Raw genomic sequence first — 20,272 nt, 5'->3', positions numbered from 1 at the left:
ATTGGCTACTACAAATAAAATAAATCTATTATGAGTCATTTCCCGCCAGCTACCACTCAAGCTCAAATTAATTTTTGCCCAAATTTTATCCTTTAATTTCTTTCCTACTGGGTCAAATGATTCTTTTCTTGTTATTAATCCAATTCTGGTTATTAGATAGTTAAGTAATGTAATGACTTTAATCTCATGGCAAATCCAGTCTCCTTGATTCCTTTAATTATATTGTTTTTTTCTCTTAGTTCTCTTCAATATAACTGTATGTGCCAAAAATAAGCTCAGGACTTCAGAATCACTCAGAAATCTATTATCTTGCCTAGGTATTACTTTTAAAGTTGTTTTGATAACAACCTTTCTGGAGAGTAATTTGGAATTATGCCCAAAGGGCTACAAAAATGTGCAGACCCTTTGATCCAGAAATACCACTACTGGGTCTATACCCTGAAGAGATTATGAAAAAAGGGTAAAAACATCACATGTACAAAAATATTCATAGCAGCCCTCTTTGTGGTGGCAAAGACTTAGAAATTAAGTGAATGTTCTTCAATTAGGGAATGGCTTAGCAAACTGTGGTATATGTATGTCATGGAACACTATTGTTCTATTAGAAACCAAGAGGGATGGGAATTCAGGGAAGCCTGGAGGGATTTGCATGAACTGATACTGAGTGAGATGTGCAGAACCAGAAAAACATTGTACACCCTAACATGGGGGTGATGGTCAACCTTAATGGACCAATCATTAATGAGCAATCATTCTTCAAGGACAATTTGGGCTGTCTGCAATGGAGAATATCATCTGTATCCAGAGGAAGAACTGTGGAATTTGAACAAAGACCAAGGACTATTACCTTTAATTTTTTAAAAAACGTTATCTTGTTATGTAATTTTGCTATCTCTTATATTTTATTTTTCTTCCTTAAGGATATGATCTCTTTCATCACATTCAATTTAGATCAATGTATACCATGGAAATAATGTAAAGGGGGGAAGGAAGCAAGATTAGGAGAAACATTGTAAAACCCAAAATAAATAAAATCTTTCTTTTATTTTAAAAAAAGATTGTTTGGATGCTATTTTACTACTCAATTAAATGGCATCTATTTCCAGTTTTGGACAGTTGGATGGCACAGTGGATAGAGTGCCACAACTGGAGTTAGGAAGACTCATTTTCCTGAGTTCAAATCTGGCCTCAGACATTATTTATTTTGGGGCAAGTTACTTAAATTTGTTAGCCTCAGTTTCCTTATCAATAAAATGAGGTGGAGAAGGAAATGGCAAACCACTCTAGGGGTTTCTTTGTGAAGAAAGCCCCAAGATACCCTGATTTAAACAAGAATAGAATTTCCAAAGATGGTCCTAAAAGAAAATTGGAGACTATGATTGGATGTGGATTCAGAGGATCTGTATTCATATCAGTCTTAGACATTTACTTGCTGTGTGATTGTGGTCTCAGAGTTCAAGTTAAAAAATGATGGGGCTGGACTTCTAAAATTTCTTCCAACCCTAATCTACCATACTATGACAAAGGTCACTTCTAACCAAAAATCTGTGATCTTCTGTTTTCAACAGAACATTGGACAATGATAGAATTGGAGTCCATTGCTAATGGAGTCATGAAGACTCCATTCATTTAGATGGTTTTTTTTTTTGTTAGCAATCATGAGTTTCTGTGAATCAGACTCAGTAGAGCAGGTAAAAAAACATAAAAGTTAAAGAAAAGACTGATTGGTTCTTGTTCTTCATTATTGAAGAAGACCAAAATGGCATCATTATGTTGGAAATATAGTGTGTCTGATTGTGGCTGATCAGACCGACATGAGCACAAGGACTTATGTATCACACATTTCTTCTGAACTGTTTCAAGTCTGCCTTGCTCACAGAGCACAGCAACCTTTCTGATGAATGGTCACCATGCTGGATAGTCCTGTGCCAGTGTCTCTCATGCTTCACAATGAATTCTAAAGTTCTCCAAGAGAAACCTTCAGGGTGTTCTGGTATCGCTTCTTCTGACTCCCTTGAAAATGCTTTCCCCTATGGGAATTCTCCATAAAATAGTCTTTTTAGCAAGTATACTTCTGGCATTCTAGCAATATGCCCAGTCCATTATAGTTGAGTTCTCTATAATAATGTTTGAATGCTTGGTTTTTTAGCTTGAGGAAGTACCTCAGTGTCTGGTATTTTCTCCTGCCAGATGATCTTCAGAATCTTCCTAAGATACTTTAAATGGAAATGATTCAGTTTCCTAGCATGGAGCTGGTAGACAGTCCAGATTTCACAGGCATACAGCGACGAGGTCGGCACAATGGCTCTGTAGACCTTCAGTCTGCTTAATACCTCTTCTCTCCCACGCTTTCTTTTGGAGCCTCTCAAATACTGAGTTAACTCTGGCAATGCCTCAATGTGTACCTGCCTAGAAATACACTGCCAAGGTAAGGAAACTTATTTAGAGTTTTCAAAACTTCTACATTTGCTGTAACCAATGATTCCATATATATGGATGGTGTGGTGCTGGTTGATAGAGCAATTGTGTTTTCTTGTTGCTAATTGTTAGACCAAATTAGTACAAGCAGGAGAGAATTAATGCATACTTCGTTGAATTTCAACTTCAGAGGTTGCACTGAGTGCACAATCATCTGTAAACAGAAGATCATGCACCAACACTCCTTCCACTTTGGTCTTGGTTTGTAGCTTTTTCAAGTTGAAGAATTTACTATCAGTGTGGTAACTTACCTTGAGGTTGTATTTATCCTCAGTGCAGGCATTTGATAATATGGCTAAAAATATCATGATAAAAAGCATGGGAGCAAGGACACAGTCTTGTTTCATTCCATTGGTGACCAGGAAATCATGAGAACACTATCTAGAACCCAGACAAGCATACCATCATGAAACTGACTTACAATACTTACCTGAGCAACCAAATTTTGACATAATTTTCCATAATCCCTCATGATTGATGGTTTCAAAGGCCTTCAAATGTCATTTACAGACCCCAGTTCTACTCTTAGCATTTTTCCTGGATTTATAAGGCAGTACATATTGTTATTTGATTCTTCCTGAAGCTACTGGCTCTCTGGGAGATGACTCTGGCAAGAATCTTACCAGCAATGACTAAGAGACAAATAGCCATGTGATTGGCACAGGACAATCTATTCACTTTTATAGAGATGGGAGTTAGATGACAGATAACCTGGAAAATTTCAGTCAGCTTTTGGATGAACAATGGACCCCCACCCCTACCCCCACCTTGTAGGCTCAGTGGGGATAGAATCAGCACCAGATTTGCTTTGCCACTTGAAAGAAGCCTAATGACAATCAAAATTTTTTCAGTTGGAACTTCAGCTAGGGATAGATTGACTTCAATTTGGGGTAAATGGTCAATGGCTTCTGCATTGATTGAAAAGAGTCTATAAAAACACTGGGAAGTGTTAAGCCCATCTCTCTAAGATCATGGTCCTATGGAGTAGTTGAAATGTACTACAGGTCTTTTGACCCTTAAATAGCCTTCAGTATGTCATAAAAGCACTTTGGTTTCTTACTATTGAATTTCATCTACCTTTCTAGTGAACTAAGAGTCCTGCATCTCTCTAAGCTTCATTTAAACTTTAGGTTTGATGGAATCAATGCTGCCTTCTTAGAAATGGATGCCCTAGGGGCAGCTATGTGGCTAAGTGGATGGAGCACTGGCCCTGGAGTCAAGAGTCCCTGAGTTCAAATCCGGCCTCAGAAACTTAATAATTTCCTAGTTGTGTGGCCATGGGCAAGCCACTTAACCCCGTTGCCTTTCAAAAAAAAAAGAAAAAAGAAATGGATGCACTATCCTTCTGGTAAACCCTGTGGAGTTTTCATTTTTCATTTAGTAGTATCTGTAGTTCCCCATCATTTTCATCAAACCAGTCTTGGTATTTGCAAGTGTTCTGGCCCAGATGAGCAAATGCAGTGCTGTATACCAGATCTCTGAAAGCTGCTGTTCTTTTTCTGCTCCATTGTTGCCAACTGTGTATTTTCTCTCCAAGTTAAGAGCAAACTGTACTCAAGGAGACATTCTAATGTCTTGAAGTTAATTTTTCTAGTATTCATTTTGCCTTGGGGTCACCACTTTGGTTGAATGTGAATATTTAGCTTGGAAAGGATGAGTCTGTGACATTCAGTACTCTGTACTACACATTTGTCCCTTCTTACAATCTCATAGTCTATTAGATGCCAATGTTTGCTGTGAGGTACATCCAGGAAGTTTTATTGCTCTTAGAAGACAGTGTTTGTGATGAGGTCAGGAGATGCATAAGTCTTCAGTAGTAAGCCTACTCTAGGATTAAAATCACCTAGAACTATAAATTTGTCCTCTTTTGGTACATTGATGATAAGGTTCTTCATGGTTTCATAACATTTTTCTTCAACTTCCATTGGAGTTCATCATGGTGGGAGCATAGGCACTGATGATGGTGGCAAGGCATTTTCCCACAAGTGGCAATCTCATTCACATGAGTCTGTCATTCATTCCTTTTGGTAGGCATACAAGTTAGTTGACTAGATTAGTTTTGATTGCAAAACCACTCCAGTTTCCTGGTGCTTCCCTTCACTGTGGCCACTCCAGAAAAATGTGTATCCAGTTCCAGTAAATTAGAATTGGTAGAGTCGGTAAAAAAGGCAATAAAAATTAAAGACTAGATTAAAGACTAATTAAAGGCTAATGTGCAACAGCATCTCATTGTGAGGAGTGAAGATACAAGCCCGTTCTTCATTTTAGGATTCTTTGTGAAAGGTATTTACTGGAACTTATCTCAGCAACAACTACATTGTTTTTTAAAAATGTCTGTCAAAATGCATCTACCTTAGGTCTCTTCTACATGGTACAACATTCCATACCTGTGTTGCATATTATTTTCTCCAAAACTAGGAATTTGCTTTTTTATAAATTTGAATTTCCTTCTACTTTTGCTCTAATAACTGGGTTAGTTCTTTCTCTATTAACCAAATATATGAGCTCCTTTTCATAACATGGAAACTTTTCCTGAACTGCTTACTCCCTTCTTCAGATCAAAAAAATGAAGGATACAATCTTTGAGGCATGCTTTCCCATACTCTGAAATAACATTAAATGTTAGAAAAAGAACATTTAAGAAAAGACTCTACTTTTCAGTCTTGTCCATCTCTCTTTTGTCTCTTTCCCCAATAATTTGAGTTCCAAAAATACAAGCAGGAGAGCTACAATGACTTAGGAAGTAATTGGGATTAAGTGATTTACCCAGGGTCACATAGCTAGTATCTGAGTCTGATTTGGACTCCAGGGCTAGTGCTCTATCCACTGTGCCACTGAGTTCATATTGACTTGGTTCTTGTTTATTTGACATAGGTTTTCCTAATCCTAATTTACCTGTTTTCTGCTTTGTCCATTCATTTTCTGGTTAAGATTGGAAACTGAGGTATAATTATAAGAAGAGGGGAAAAACCCCCAGTTGTCTCACTGTCCCATGGAGAAGGGACTGAGAACATTTAACCTGATTATCTTCCTATCCTGGGGAATCAGGGAGACGATGGTGCCACATCACCAATATAAGGTTGATATTGTAACCCTTACATCAATACCAATGCTAGAATTGCATTACTTCCTCCCTTCCACCAGTCTAACTCCTTTACCATTTCCTCAGTCCAAAGATGGCCAGAATGCAAAATTCCCTGATATTATCGATTCTTTAGGGTTATAATAGTTCTTTTAGCAAGAGGTTTTTAAAAGTGTGGTAGGTCAAAGGAGCAGTCAGAGGAAAGTAGAAACTGAGTATTCATTAAGGAATTCAAATAACAATCCTGGTAAATGTTACTATGGTTTTGTAAAATGAAGACTGGGATGCTTTGTGCACATCTCATTTGTGAGGTTCATAGTTTACCACTGTTTCTCAATAGCTGCAATCAAACAGGATTGCCAAAGAACTAAAGCTTATTAGCTAAAATAATATTTTCCCCTTAAGGTTTATTTTTATTTTCTTTTAAACACAATTCACTATCACAGCCTATCCATAGATATCACTTTCCAATAAATTTTTTAAACTTAAAGAATTTACAGAGAAGGGAACTGAGTTATATTGTAAACTTTGAAGTTCAAGTTGAAGGGGAGAACCTAGTTTCAGGATAGTCTTTTAAAATGTTACAATAATAATAATAATAATAATAATAATAATGATAGCTGACATCTACATACATGATTAGAAGGTGGGTGCTATTATAATACCCATCTTACAGTTGAACGAAATTGAAGCAAACAGAGGTCTAGTGACTTGTCCAAGATCACACAGCTGGTTGATATTTGAGATCAGATTTGAAGATATTCCTGACTCCTTGGCTTTCTATTGTGTCACCTAAAAGGCAACTAGCCCTTTTAGTCTTTGTTACTCAATTTAGTATCAGCTGCCAAAAAGTTTTTCTTGTTTTTTTTTTTTTTTAGACATAAGACTTATTTGTCACCAACCATATCATAAAATCTTGTTTAGGCCAGGGTACATGTCTTAGACATCTTTTGTCTTTACCCCTGTCCCTTATCACTAACCTCTTTTCTGTAACTTTCAAGACCAAATACTTACTGACTTCCTGGCAGTATGTTATCAGAGGCAGTCAAATGGTTAAAAAGGGTTTTCGATTTGGAAATATATTTCTCCTTTTTATAGATGGAGGTTCAGGGAAATAAGGAACTTGATTTATGGCCAAAAGGGCTGAAATGCACTGATTTTGTAGCATGAGGAAGGCTGTCTGTCTATTTTGAAGGAGGAACCGAGAGCTATTTGGATGTTGTTGTTCAGTTGTTTCATGCATTTCCAACTCTTTATGATCCTCTTTAGGGCTTTCTTGTTGAAGACTCTGGATTGGTTTGACATTTATTTCTCCAGATCATTTTATAGATGAGGAAATTGAGGCAATAGGGTTAAGTGATTTGTCCAGTGTTTGGGGTCACATTGGAACAGGATACTACATAGTAGTAGTGAGTAGGGTGAGGAAGTTACTAAAGTTGTTCATTTCTCTTGTAACAAAATTCCAACTAGTTAATATAATGAACTCAAATGAGACATTTCACAAAAGAATTGAGCCAGAAATGACCATGTTGATCATTTACTGTACAGATGATGAGATACTTAAAGGTATTTGTGTTTTTCGGTGCTAGATATTAGGTGCAGAAATAATTTCTGAACTACACTCTCTTCTGAAGAGAGTAGAGATTATCCTCAGTATGTTTTAATTTCTGTAGTATTTTGTGTGAGGGGTATAGAGGAAGTATAAACTATATCAGACCCTCCTCTCAAGGAGTTTCCAATTGAGTTTCACAGTCATAACTAACAGAAAGCAGGTCCACATGAATTTATTAAGCATTTACTATGATATGTCAAGCAAAATTCTGTATTAGGGATAAGCAATATTGGCATAGAAAATGACTTGTAGTGATACAATAAGAGTTAAGGGACCAGAGGAGGGTTAATGTCTATCTGGTAAATTAAGGGGCCCTCACAAACTAGAATCCAGTATTTCTAAAGAACCGATAGATGAGAAAGTATGTATTACTATTAATGACCTTTGAAAAAAGATAGAGAATAAGATCATTGCCTTAGGATTTAAGAAGGGTAAATGCTATACTGATTTTCTTTAAAAAAAAAAGTGAAGAGAGTAGATTTTGTAAAACTGTAGTCCAGTGAGTCTGACATTAATCCTTGGTAAATTTCTAGAACATATTATTAAGGGATGGTTTGTAGACATTTGCAATAAGAAATGATGATTACTAAAAAGTAAACTCATCTTCATTAAAATACCTAAATTTAAAAGGAGTATGGAAATTCCTACATTTGTTTTCAGAAACTGGCTTCAGTTTGACTGGATAGCAGTTTATGCAAAAAAGATTCATGAAAAAGAGTTTGATTTACTCTCAGAAAAATGTGAATCAACTTTGAACATGGCAACCAGAAAAGTTTATGCAATCTTAGGCTGCATTAAGAGAGCCTCTGAAAGAAGAGAATATGATAAAGGACCTAAGGTTGTTAGCTACCCCTGTACTTGGAGTGGGGTGGGACCTAATTGCTGTCTTCAAGGATTTAAAGGGCTATCATGTAGAAGAGAGATTGGATTTATGCTGCTGGTTCCAGATAGAAGAACTGGGAAGTTATAGAGACAAATGTTAGTTTTAATAGAAGGATCATGGGATCAAACATCTAAAGCTAGAAAGGAGCTTCAAGGCTATGAAATCCAATCTCTTCATTTTACAGAAGAAAATGCGCCACAAAGAGGCTAAGGAACTTGTTTAGTATTACCTAGCCAGTGGCTGAGGTGAGATTTGAGTCCAAGTCTTATTAATTTCAATTTCATTGTCCTAATGACTACATCATGCTACATCTTTAAAAAAAATAGGAAAGGATCTGAGAGACCTTCTAATGCAATATTTTCATTTTATGATTAAAATGAAATTTAAGGAATTTATTAGCCCAAGGTCATTAAAACAGGAAATGTCAGAAACAGGGTTTGAACCCAGGCCCACTGATCACAGAGTCAATGCTTCTTCCATTATACCAAAAAGGCAAGTAAAAAAAATTGCAAAAGTAGTGGCATATTCAGAGGTGGCTAGGTGGTGCAGTGGATAGAGCACCAGCCCTGGAGTCAGGAGGACCAGAGTTCAAAATCGACCTCAGGCACTTAATGATTACCTAGTTGTGTGACCTTGGGCAAGTCACATTTAACCATATTGCCTTGCAAAAAACAACAAAAAAAATGAAGTGGCATATTCAAAAATGGCATGGGCTTGAAGCAGTGGGCTTGACCTGTTTTCAAGCAGAGGCTGGAGAATCACTTACCTAGAGTTTTATAGAAGAGATTCCTCTTTTATGTTAGTTAGATGAGATGTTTCCTGTGATTTTATACTACTCCTAAGATTCTGAACTTGATAATATAAATGAGTACAAGTGATTAAGATTAGAATGGTGTTTTGAATGGATGAGAGGAGAAAACCTGGAATCAAAGAGAATAGCCAGAAGGTTTTGTTAAAATCAATTTAGACTCGTGTCTAGATTGAACTGAACTGAAGAGAAAAGAATTGATATTAAAGATAAATTGAATTGATGTATTGTTTCTACATTTACGAAGAAAAAGAAGGTTTTGAAGGGCGAGTCATAAGGACTTGATGACAGGTCAGATCTATGATATGGATAGATACTTAACTTTTACATACATGGAAATCAATCCATCAATAAGCATATTAAGCAATCATGAAGTGATAGGATGCAGATAAAAAAATGAAATGGTTCCTCCCCTCAAGAAGATTATATTCTACAATATGTACATCAAAGTATTAGTCTGGAAAAGTAGTTTGGAATCAAGTTTTAAAGGTTCAATCAAGTTTTTTAAAGGAATCAAGTTTTAAAACTTGCTAACAGAGGGGCTTATCTTTGGTTCTAGAGGAAAGAGACACTGGAATCTATTGAGTATGGGAAAGACAGCATCAGATATGTAAATTTAAGAAAATCACTTTGGAAAACTTTGTGAAGGATGTGATGGAGAGAGGAGAGACATGAGGCATGGAGATAAATGCAGAAGCTACTGCAAAAGTCCAAGTTAGAAAGAATGAAGACATGAACTAAGGTAGTATCTGTGTATGTGAGTAGAAAGATGTTATGGAGGCAGAAAGGCATGATTTGGCAACTGACCATATGTGAGGAATAAGTGAGTCTCTCTGAATATGTTTTTGCTTGGCAAAGAAAATTCAACATCTATAGGATTATACTTTAGCAGCATATGAAGGCACTACAAATACTATACATCATTAATCATGGAATATATATATATATATATTTCAGAATATATATATATATATATGTTTCAGAATGTGTTTTATTGCAATTTGAAAATAACTTAATTATACTTACATTGAACTCCAATACAATCCCAAGGCAATCAACAATCAATGACACTAGTGTAGCCATAGTAATAATGACTGTTGTCACTATAACATGAGAAATTTTTGAAAGGTTCCCACCAAAGAAAACATTGGCAATTACCTGTCAAAAAAGAAGATTAAGAAAATTGAGTGTCTATTTCATGTTTATGTATTTTTTCTTTATACACAGCTCTTTGTTACATCAATTGTTTCCTAAGAAATAATACTTTCCTGTAATTGCTTTCCAGAAAAAAAAACTAACCATATGCAAGTATTGGATAGGATATTTTTAGTATTATACCACTAGACTATAGATGTATATATATATATATATATATATATATGTGTGTGTGTGTGTGTCTGTGTGTGTGTGTGTGTGTGTGTGTGAATGCACATACACATATTTAAAACTTTTAAGGTCAAAATAAAATTTAATAATAATGTCTCTATTCCTTCCAAAACACATGCTTGACATGACCAGTTTTGCTCAGGAAATAAAAACATTACAGCTATACAGACAATTGAATGCCAACATTAGGATAAGACATAAACTATCCTTGGGATGGAAAAGGCCTTTTCTCTGGATACAAACAGATCTACAACTAAAATAAACTAGACAGATGGCTATTTGAAAGGTTTCTAAGGAAGGAGATTTCACAACTTTGCTCAGTGATCCATTGCTTCTTTGTTTTCATCTAAACTCCATCTTGTAGTTAAAAGCTGTTTTCACTTATCCTTTTTTTTCAGTGAGGATAGAGAGTAACCAAACATCATCCTTTAGAAAATAATCAACTTTTATTGATCATTTACTATTTATCCTCCACTATGTTAGGTGTTATGGGGAAAATAAAATATGTGTAAAGTATGAAATTCCTGCTCTTAAGAGCTTTTAAACAGTCTTGGAAAATAAAAGTGTGAATATAAAATTAAAGGGCTAAAATGGTTAGCTCAGTGCCAATCTATAGGAACCACTTAATGAATGTAATTTACCTGACTGTTTGACTCTCTGGCATATTAGGAGTTTGTGGATAGAGTTTACAGAATAGCAGAATTTAAAATTGCAAGAAAACCTTTGAAGTAACCCGGGCCTTATTAGGCTCTTCTTGAATACTTCAAATGACAGAGAGCTTACTAGCTAATAATATTGTATGGACTGGGGTAGTCACAAAAACCTTTGAGGAGAAAGTTGAACTTGAGCTTCTACTAGAAGTAAATGGACTTGCATATTATTAGTTACTTCCAGGAAGGCAAGAAGAACATGAACAAAGTCATGGAGTCATAAATGACCCTGTTATATGAGCAATGTAAACAGGAGGGGAAAAAAAAAAGATCAAGGTAAATGTAGAAAGCTACCTCCTAAAACTAGCTAATTCCTAGGACTAGAAGTCATCTAGTTAGATGACTATTTAGATCTGAGACATTAGAGATCTTGATTTAATTATCATTAATCTAGATTGTTAGAGACCATCTAGTTTTAGTTCCTTTCTTTACAGGTAAGGACATATTTTTCAAACTTCTTAGATTTTCTTTTAATGCCTATCCATACCTGATCATTATCTACATTTTTGAGTTACATTTCCTATTTACTTGCCTTCAGGCAATAAGTGCTTCTGCCACTTATTTCTTTAAACTTAACTATTTGCTTTCTTATAGGCTTTCCCCTATTCTTCAAATGTACCCTCTCTGTACTTATGCTTCTTAGAATTCTTAGATTAATTTAGGGCTCAGGTAAAGTATGACCTTTTCCACGAAGTTTTCATTTGTACTCCTACGTGTTAGTAAACCTTTCTTCCTTATATTGGTTTGTTTTTACTTCTCAATTTACCTCTTGTATCCTACCCAGTAGCACATAAAGTTCTGGAGGGTGGGAAATGTTTCATTTTTTTAAAAATATCCAGAACCTAGCACAGTATTTCATGAACATAATAAATTCTTGTTTAATTAAAAACATAAAAAGTAATAATGGTGAAACAATAAAATGATAATCAGATTCTTGAAAGAAGTAAATAGCTTCTAGATAAGTCATTCCCCCCAAATGATATAATGTAATTCTGATGTATAACGGTCCTTGGAATAAAGTTACAGTTCTGTCTCTGATACAAAATCATTCATTGACCCAGGCAATTGTTTAAGGTTCTAATTATGTATGGTTTTCCAACTTGTACCAGTAGACAGATTTTCCATAACTTGAGTTCCCTAAGTAGATGAAGTCATAGGCCTGTTCCAAACTAAACCAAACAAAAAACCTACATAATAATGCCTTAACCCAATTAAAATACACATCCTTGTAAGACCTTTAAAGAATAATTGTACTGATGGAAAGTTCAAAATTGAAATAGTGGTAAAGGAGTTATTTTAGGGCTAAAAGACATTTTGGCACCACTTAAATAATACACTGTATGCTCTCTACTTAGAATAATCCCTGTTGAACTCATGCTACATGGTTTGTGTACGTGTTTGTGTGTGCATGGAAGCAAGGATAAAAAGAAAGAGGAAAGGGGAGAGAGATCTAAATGAAGGTTTCTTCATATCTTCATAAGGGTATGCTATCCTATGGCAGAGTTTTTAATTTAATTCCTCTTCCTGGTTATGGCACTTGGAAACAGAACAAAAAGCCCCACCAAATATTCAGTCCTAAGTCCTGCAAGATGAAAACTTGAAGGTGGAATGATTCGAACAATTAATGCTTGGCAATTAAATAAGATATGCACAATGCAAGAGTTTTGATCTAAAAACCAGATTTGGACTTGAGAAAGGATTGGAGAAAAATTAAAGCAGAAGATGCCTATGCTTTCCTATCTCAAAATCTCAAAAGCTCTTTTTTTCCCCTACCAAAGAACTAAGAATCCATACTTAACCATCTGAAAAAAATATATATAAAGAATGAAATCTATTAATTTGTCCAGTTATTTTGGAAATCAATTCAAAATGATGCAAAAAAGTCCCTAAAATGTATATAACCATTTAATGATATATTTCTTAGGCCTAAATCTCTAAGAGATCAAAGAAAGAGGAAAAGGACACACACACACACAGACAAACATGGACACAGACACCAAATAAAATATTTAGGGTAGTTCTTTTTTCTAAAGTTGCAGAACTGAAAACTAAGTAAGGGAATACCCATCATCTGAGGAATGACTCCACAAATTATAGTTTATAAAGTAATACTATTGTATTGTAAAAAATGATGAAAAGGAAGGGTTCCGAGAAACCTGGAAAAATTGTATGAATTAATGCAAACTATGGTAAGAAGAATCAGGAGATCAAATATACAATAACATTAATATTATAAAGGCAAACAACTTTGAAAGGTATCTGATCAATGCAATGACTAATCACAATTCTGGAAATTCTATGATACCCACCTCCTGGAAAAATAAAAACATTTTTTTTGGAGTTGAATAATGGATACATTTGCTTTGCTTGACTATGCCTTTTTCTTTTAAGATGGGGGTGAAGGAGAAGGACAGAATGCTTATTTGGAAAATAAGATGAAGCAAAAAGTATAATTAGGGTTTTGAATTACAGATTCAAATTGTCCCTGGCCCAAGACTGGCACTTTAGGTGGGACCCTGTCTGGGAAGCAGCATGATATAGTGGACAGAGGGTTATATCTGACTCCCAAGGTGTGCTACTTGGACATATGACTCTGGGCAAGTTGTCAATCTACACAGTTTGGGGGAGTTTCCATACCTAGAATCTCCTCTTCTAAGACTATAGGGCTGGACAAAACTCCCCAAAAAATCTTCTTGCCTTCTAAAGCACATTAAATTGGACATTCTATTAAAGCTTCAGGCTGTCCACTTAATATATTAACTATATTATAATATATTCACCCTAGACTGTGCAAATAGTCTGTAGGAATGGGCTCCTAAGTTTAGGGGTCTTCTTAGTATCACTTTTAAAAAGTTTACTATGAATCATATTAAACTACAAATGTATGCAAATAGGATTTTTAAGGGATTATGTGATGGACCACCTTACAGCCACATTTTTTTCACTCCCATCTTAATATAGCTCTCCCTTAATTTATCAAATCCAATTGAATGGAATTTCATAGTGGTTACTACAAAATTAACTAAGGAGATATGAATGAAATTTAAAAGCAAATTATAGGGGGCAGCTAGGTGGTGCAGTGGATAGAGCACTGGTCCTGGAGTCAGGAGGACCTGAGTTCAAATCCAGCCTCAGACACTTAATAATTACCTAGCTGCATAACTTTAGGCAAGTTACTTAACCCCACTGTCTTGCACAAAGGCAAAAAAAAAAGTAAATGTATTATTATAGGTACAAATAAAGGTTTAAATTTGAACTTTAGGGATTCAAAAAAGCACAAAATATTTTCAGTTTATATACATTAATACATACATACATATATGAATCAAACTAATTCTACTGAGGGGATTCTATACTTTTTTGGTTAACTGTGAGGAAAGAAAAATCTAAGTAGCAAAATCATGAAAAAAGTTTGAATAAGGGCTTTGTTTTTTAAAATTCAGTTTGTCTATACCAAATGCCAGGAAAAACCAAGGAATGTACCTATATAAATATTTGACCTTATGTTAATATAAACTCAAGCCTAACCATGATTAACACATTCTGCTTGTGAAAGTTTCTCATAAATCTCCGAATGGGCAGCAATATCAGTTGGGTAGTGGAATGAACATTAATTACCCAGAAAATCAGAGACTATATCAAGTCTATTTCCACTCTGCCACTAATTAGCCTTGAACAAACTATTTAACTTTTCAATCTTTATTGTCTTCATATATTAAGTAATGGAAGTCCTTCAGATGATTTTTAAGGTCCCTTTCAGCTCTAGAATTTCAAGAATGAAACTTTTCCTTAAATCCTGTTGCTGAATAGTTAAAAAGAAATCTAACAAGTGGTAGAGATTGTCTTGAATGCACATATTAGCAAAAAAAAAATCTAATATCAAGTCAATGAAGAAACTACATGAGCAAAACCTATACTTGAAAAGTGAATTGTAAATGCTTACCTCTCTGGTCACGAAACATTCTATTGGATATGTCAAAATGACAGTGATTCCATAACAAAATCGTCCAAAGTTAATAAGGTCATCATTTTTACAATAATTTTCAAACAAATCTCCTAGGGAATAACATAAAATTGAAGTATTTAATAGCTCAATAAACTTGAAAAGATTTGTATGAATTGATATTGACTGAAATTAAACCAGAAGAACAATTTATACTGTAATAAATGTACAATTTTGTAATAAATGAATAATTTTGGAAGACTTAAGAATTGTAATGTAATGATCAACACGATTCTAGAGAACTGATGATTAAGAACAATGCCCACCTCATGATAGAGAAATATCAAGGATAAAAACAATCATTTTTGCATATGGCTAATGTAGACATTTGTTTAATTCTGATAAAGGTTTTCCCCCTCAGTGGGTTGAGGGGTAAGAGGTGGGAAAATGCCTGATAATTGAAAAAAAAATCCAATTGTTTTAAAATAATGATTATGACATTGCCTAAAACTTCAAGTTTCAATAAATTTTTAAAAATCATCTGGAACAAACATGAAAACATTTTGTCCAGTTTCAGATGTCTAAGCAAAAAATTTCCCAAGTTTCTTCCTGAGACATGACTCAATACTCCCCCTCAGAAATGAGTTATTAATTAATGATAACTAGGTGACAGTCTTCCCTTGATTATAACATTCATTTTTGGTAGCCTAACTACAAATTGCTTCTGAAAATTGTATTGGAGGTGTTTCTGGCTGCTTGCAGTATTTTTCCTGATTCATGAGCTCTAGATTTGGGAAGTTCTGGATTTTGACTATGACACCCCTTGAAGTTTTCATTTTGGGATTTCTTTCAGGGGCTGATTGGTGGGTTCCTTGATTAATGAAGTGACCCACTTTAGGCAAGTTACTTAATCCCACTAAAAGACCAATGAGAAAGAATGCTTCCTAAACCACTTCCTAACAAAGAGGTGATAGATAAAACATGTAGCCTGAGAAACAATTATGGTCAACATGAGAATTTGTTTTACTGAACCAGACATATTTATTACAAGGGTTCCTTTTTCCTCTCCCCCCCCCCCCCCCCCAGAGAGTAAAGAAAAATAAATTTTTGTTGATTGAAAATAAAATTTAATTTAAAAAGAAGGGAAAAACTTATATTGGAGAACTCTGGAATTAGCTTAACAAAATGTCCTTATGCTCTTTGCTTCTGATTATTCAATTAGTAATAGAAAGAAAAATTTCTGGTTAAAATAAACAAGTTTTCTTTTGAAGTGTTATTCTCAGAACAAGGACAGACTCCAAAGGAAGTGGAGAGACGGACATCTGGAGACCTGCATTTCCTGAATACCACAGTACAAGATCTAAGCATAGTCTCTGTACCATGGGGAGGAATTTCAGGCATTATCCTTCTTAGCATTTGGCATTTGTTGTTAATAGAAAAAATAAATACAAACTTCATGGACAACATTATATGGAATCAGGACAAGAGAAATGACAGGGTAATTATACCTTTAAAAAAAACTGAATTAGTGACTAAGTATCTCCATCAAAATAGGTTTTCAAGAGAGCATTATCATCTCTGAACAATTTAGAGAAGAGGATGCAGAGGAAAAGGCAGGAAAGGGGAGGGGAATGATAAAAGAATAGCTATTTAGGGCCTGTTCTTTTCGGTGTAAAGTGTTTTTCCTGCTTTTAAATTATTTTGCCACCTTGTTTCAATCAGTCCAGATGGAAAACTAGATTAAAATCATATACTCTATTTAGTTATTCCAAAAGAGAAAAAAAGGGAAAACAACCTCTGATTTTTTTGTTTCAAAGGACAAACCTGCTTATGAATATAATATATGACTCCTTTAATTCCTGTCATAATAGCTTTCTTCAGATATTGAAAAACTTTCATTGGGAATAGGGTTTAGGTTTGTTCCACATGTGACCCCAGAAGACAGAATCATGACCAATGAACACAAGTTGCAAAGAGCACATTTAGATCCAGATTAGGTTTTAATAATTAAGAGTGGAATTCTAAAAAGTGGACTAGTCTTTCCTTTGAGGTAATGAGTTACTCCTTCTGTATACCTTCAAGGTCTGGTTTTTCATTTGTTGGGTGAATAATTGAAGGGAATCTTTTCTCAGGTATGGAGGGGACTAGATGATCTTTGAGGTTGCTTCCTATTCCTGATTCTGGGATCTTAAACATACTTTTAGCAACATTTTTAGTGTGTGCTGCAGTTTAATGATGATTCGGATTCCAGATGAGACTATCATGATTGAAATACAAACAAAATTAGTTTATTTTTTATATGTTTTACTTTTATTCTTCTTCTATTTTAACTTTTATTCTTATGAATTATAGATGAATGATAAGAGTAGATAGAGAGCTGGCCTCAAAGCCAGGAAGCCCTGAGTTCAAATCTTGCCTCTGATATATACTTGTTATGTGACCATTGGCAAGTCCCTTTAATCCCTTAATTCTCTGAGGGAAACTCTCTAAATTTTTGAGTTGCAGCAAAAATGCTGACTTGCCCAGTGTTTTCTCATCTGCAAGTTCCCTACTATTAATGAAATCACAGATCCAGTCCAGTTCCCATCATTACTATTGATAATGAAAAGGTGAAAGTTATTTCTATCAAGTGATCAACACGAGTTATGGTACAGGGAGAAGGTGAGGTATGGTGTGTTTGGTGAATGGTCATTATCTGGCTGTTTGGGTTGGTTCATGAAGGAGGATAATGGGGCATGAGTGTGAGAATTGCATGCAAAGCTGAGGAGCTTATTTTTTATACAATGGAAAAAAGGAGAATCATTTAAGATTTCTGAGCAGGGAACTGATAGAAAAGTAACTGAATTTTACAAAGATTAATCCCACAGTTTAGCATGAATTGGACACCAGGGACAGAGAAGCCAGCTAAAAGGCCAGCCATGAAATTAAGTGTGGTCTTAACTAAGGAGATGGTCGTGGTGCTAGAAAAGAGTAAACAGAGAGATTCCATGGGAGGAACAAGTTAACAGACTTTGGTGACTAAATGGGTAATGTGGGAGGTTTCACAAAGTAATTCATTATTAGAGAATAATGAAATTACTGAAAAAAAAAGTTTGAAACAGCAAGGAGAGGTAGATTTGTGAGAGAACAGGATGAGTTTTAGGCAGCATGGCTTGGGCAATTAGCATGGAGGAGTTAATACTTCTTTCTCTAAGACAGAAGGGAAGGAGAGGATGGACATAGAGATGGGGGAGAGGAGTTAAATTAAAAATAAGAAAGTGTTAAATACTGCCAGAAAATAATGAAATATAAACTTGAATTTCTCACTGTACCTTGTGTGTGGTCAGTAAATGTCAGATAACCAGAAGTAGCAAACAACAGACTGATAAATACAGAAATTATGACTGATATATGAATGATCCGAGACCACTTAGCCACTGTGGGTTCCTCCAGGGAACTATAAACTAAGAAGCTGTTATGATGGCAGATGAATGCTATAATAGAAAATAATGAGAATATTATTAAAATACACTTCATACTTGACCCAGGTTTTCTTCTTTATTCTGGAAAAGGTTGTGAGATAGATGTCTCTGGGGAAGCCCTAAAGAGTTACTAATTATAAGGAGGTCAATAAAACTCTCTTTTACACTTATAGGAACAAAGAGCCCCCTACTCACACCAGGTATATGAGGAAGTCTCAAGCCATGTCTAACAAAAATCATTTTCTCTTTTAGAAAGTTGTAAATTCCTTCCTCTTCCTATCAGGCTCCCTGGACAATTTTGTGTACAAATATTAGAGCAGTTTTAGAATACCATGCAATTAATAACAAATCTCAAAGCTTTGTAAAAATATCATGACACATGTTAAATTTCCAAGCTAAGAAATCTAACTGTCATGACAGAATTATTGGGCTTGGAAGGTATTTATCTATGTATAAACAGAGACTTTGATGATGAATAGCAAAGGTTAATAGATAACTTTCCTGGGGTTCATGCTGCTAATAGGAAAGCTAAAGTATTAGACATCTAAAAATGAACCAAAGCACTTTTATACTGTACAAATGCCCATGGGCTGAACAAATATCTGAGTTACTCACTTACCAAATGACATAATGCCAATTGCTTGAATTGCATTGGGCTTTGCAAATACCCAAGCATCTTCTGTTCTTGATCTGGGAAGAGAAAGAGTTTTAGTATTATAACTTTTAAACAATGTTGTATGGTTTAAAATACTAAAAGAATGAGATTATCAGTTTCCTTGAGATGCCTCATAAGTTTAAATTCTTTATTGCCAACCAGTAGGTAAGAAAGGGTTCCATTATCCCTAATTAACTTGAAAAATAAATAAAATACAGAGGAAAGGTGAGATAATAGGAAATTCTGATTAGTTTTCTTTCTTCCACTGCAGATAACTATATCCAAGCAGGCTTTATATAGTTCTGTAAGAAATAGACTGATTCATATATCCTTCTGTATTATGGGAGAAGAGGGAAGGAAGGGAATGAGCATTAATTGAGTACCTCCTGGATGCTAGGTACTCAAATATGATAGCATTTGATATTATCAGGAATGGAATAGAAAATATGGTCCTTTTTCCCCCTCCACAATTCTTTATTTATTCCCCAGGTCATACTGGCAAGCTAGTTCTGTGAAGATTCCAAAAGGCCTAAATGCAGATTTAGGACTGGAAGGAAGGGAACTTGGAAGTTATCTAGTCCAACTCTCTCATTTTATAGTTAAGGAAAACAGGAACCAGAAAGGCAAAATGCTTTTTTGAGAAGAATCATTCTGATAATAAGTAGGGAAGAGGGGAAAAGAGAATAGAAGGAAAAGGAAAAGAAAGGAGGAAGGGAAGAGAGACTGAGATAGAGACAGAGAGATTTGAACCCAGACCCTCTGACTCTAAGTCTAGTGCTATTTCAACCCTATCACAAAATTTGTGGTCCCTATTTTTACCTGTTAAAGGGACTAAGAATTTTAAATGGATTAAGGCATTGTGTTTTCTTGGCAGGATAAATAGTCAAGGGATTGCTTCCTACTATTTGCATAGTAGAAACTAGTTAACAACTTTAATAGATTATTTTATTAAGCCATTATTATCCCAACTTTCCTTACTGAGAGAGCCAGTTTTTACAGTATGGCAAAACAGTCTGGATCCTAACAGTAATTAGGGCCTTGGACAGTTTAAGACCACTAGGAATAGCAATTTAGACTTCAGAATTCTTTATTTCAGATCCACAAACTTGTTTTTTTTGTTGTATATTTTGAGAAATGTGTTTCTAAATAATTAAATTTCCTTATAATACTATGTATTTTAGTTTATGCATTTAAAAACATTCTGAAGAGAAGTCCACAGGTTTCACCAAATTATGTAAGATATCTATGATAACA

At 34.9% G+C, this 20,272-nt stretch overlaps 1 protein-coding gene across 5 annotated transcripts in view; it reads right to left on the bottom strand.

The window, feature by feature from the left end:
- SLC38A11 (solute carrier family 38 member 11) overlaps positions 1–20,272 on the bottom strand; it is a 78,625-nt gene that overhangs the window by 4,005 nt on the left and 54,348 nt on the right. For all 5 annotated transcript variants that reach the window (XM_074236574.1, XM_074236582.1, XM_074236563.1 and 2 more), the window contains 4 exons: positions 18,983–19,053; positions 18,214–18,375; positions 14,903–15,015; positions 9,890–10,021 (listed from right to left, as the gene is read on the bottom strand). In XM_074236574.1, coding sequence (XP_074092675.1) covers positions 9,890–10,021; positions 14,903–15,015; positions 18,214–18,375; positions 18,983–19,053 — 478 coding nt within the window. The remainder of the gene's footprint in view (positions 1–9,889; positions 10,022–14,902; positions 15,016–18,213; positions 18,376–18,982; positions 19,054–20,272) is intronic.

This window comes from Macrotis lagotis, chromosome 1 (assembly GCF_037893015.1).
Source record: "Macrotis lagotis isolate mMagLag1 chromosome 1, bilby.v1.9.chrom.fasta, whole genome shotgun sequence".
Taxonomy (NCBI): Eukaryota; Metazoa; Chordata; class Mammalia; order Peramelemorphia; family Peramelidae; genus Macrotis; species Macrotis lagotis.
This window is presented reverse-complemented; position numbering and strand designations above follow the sequence as displayed.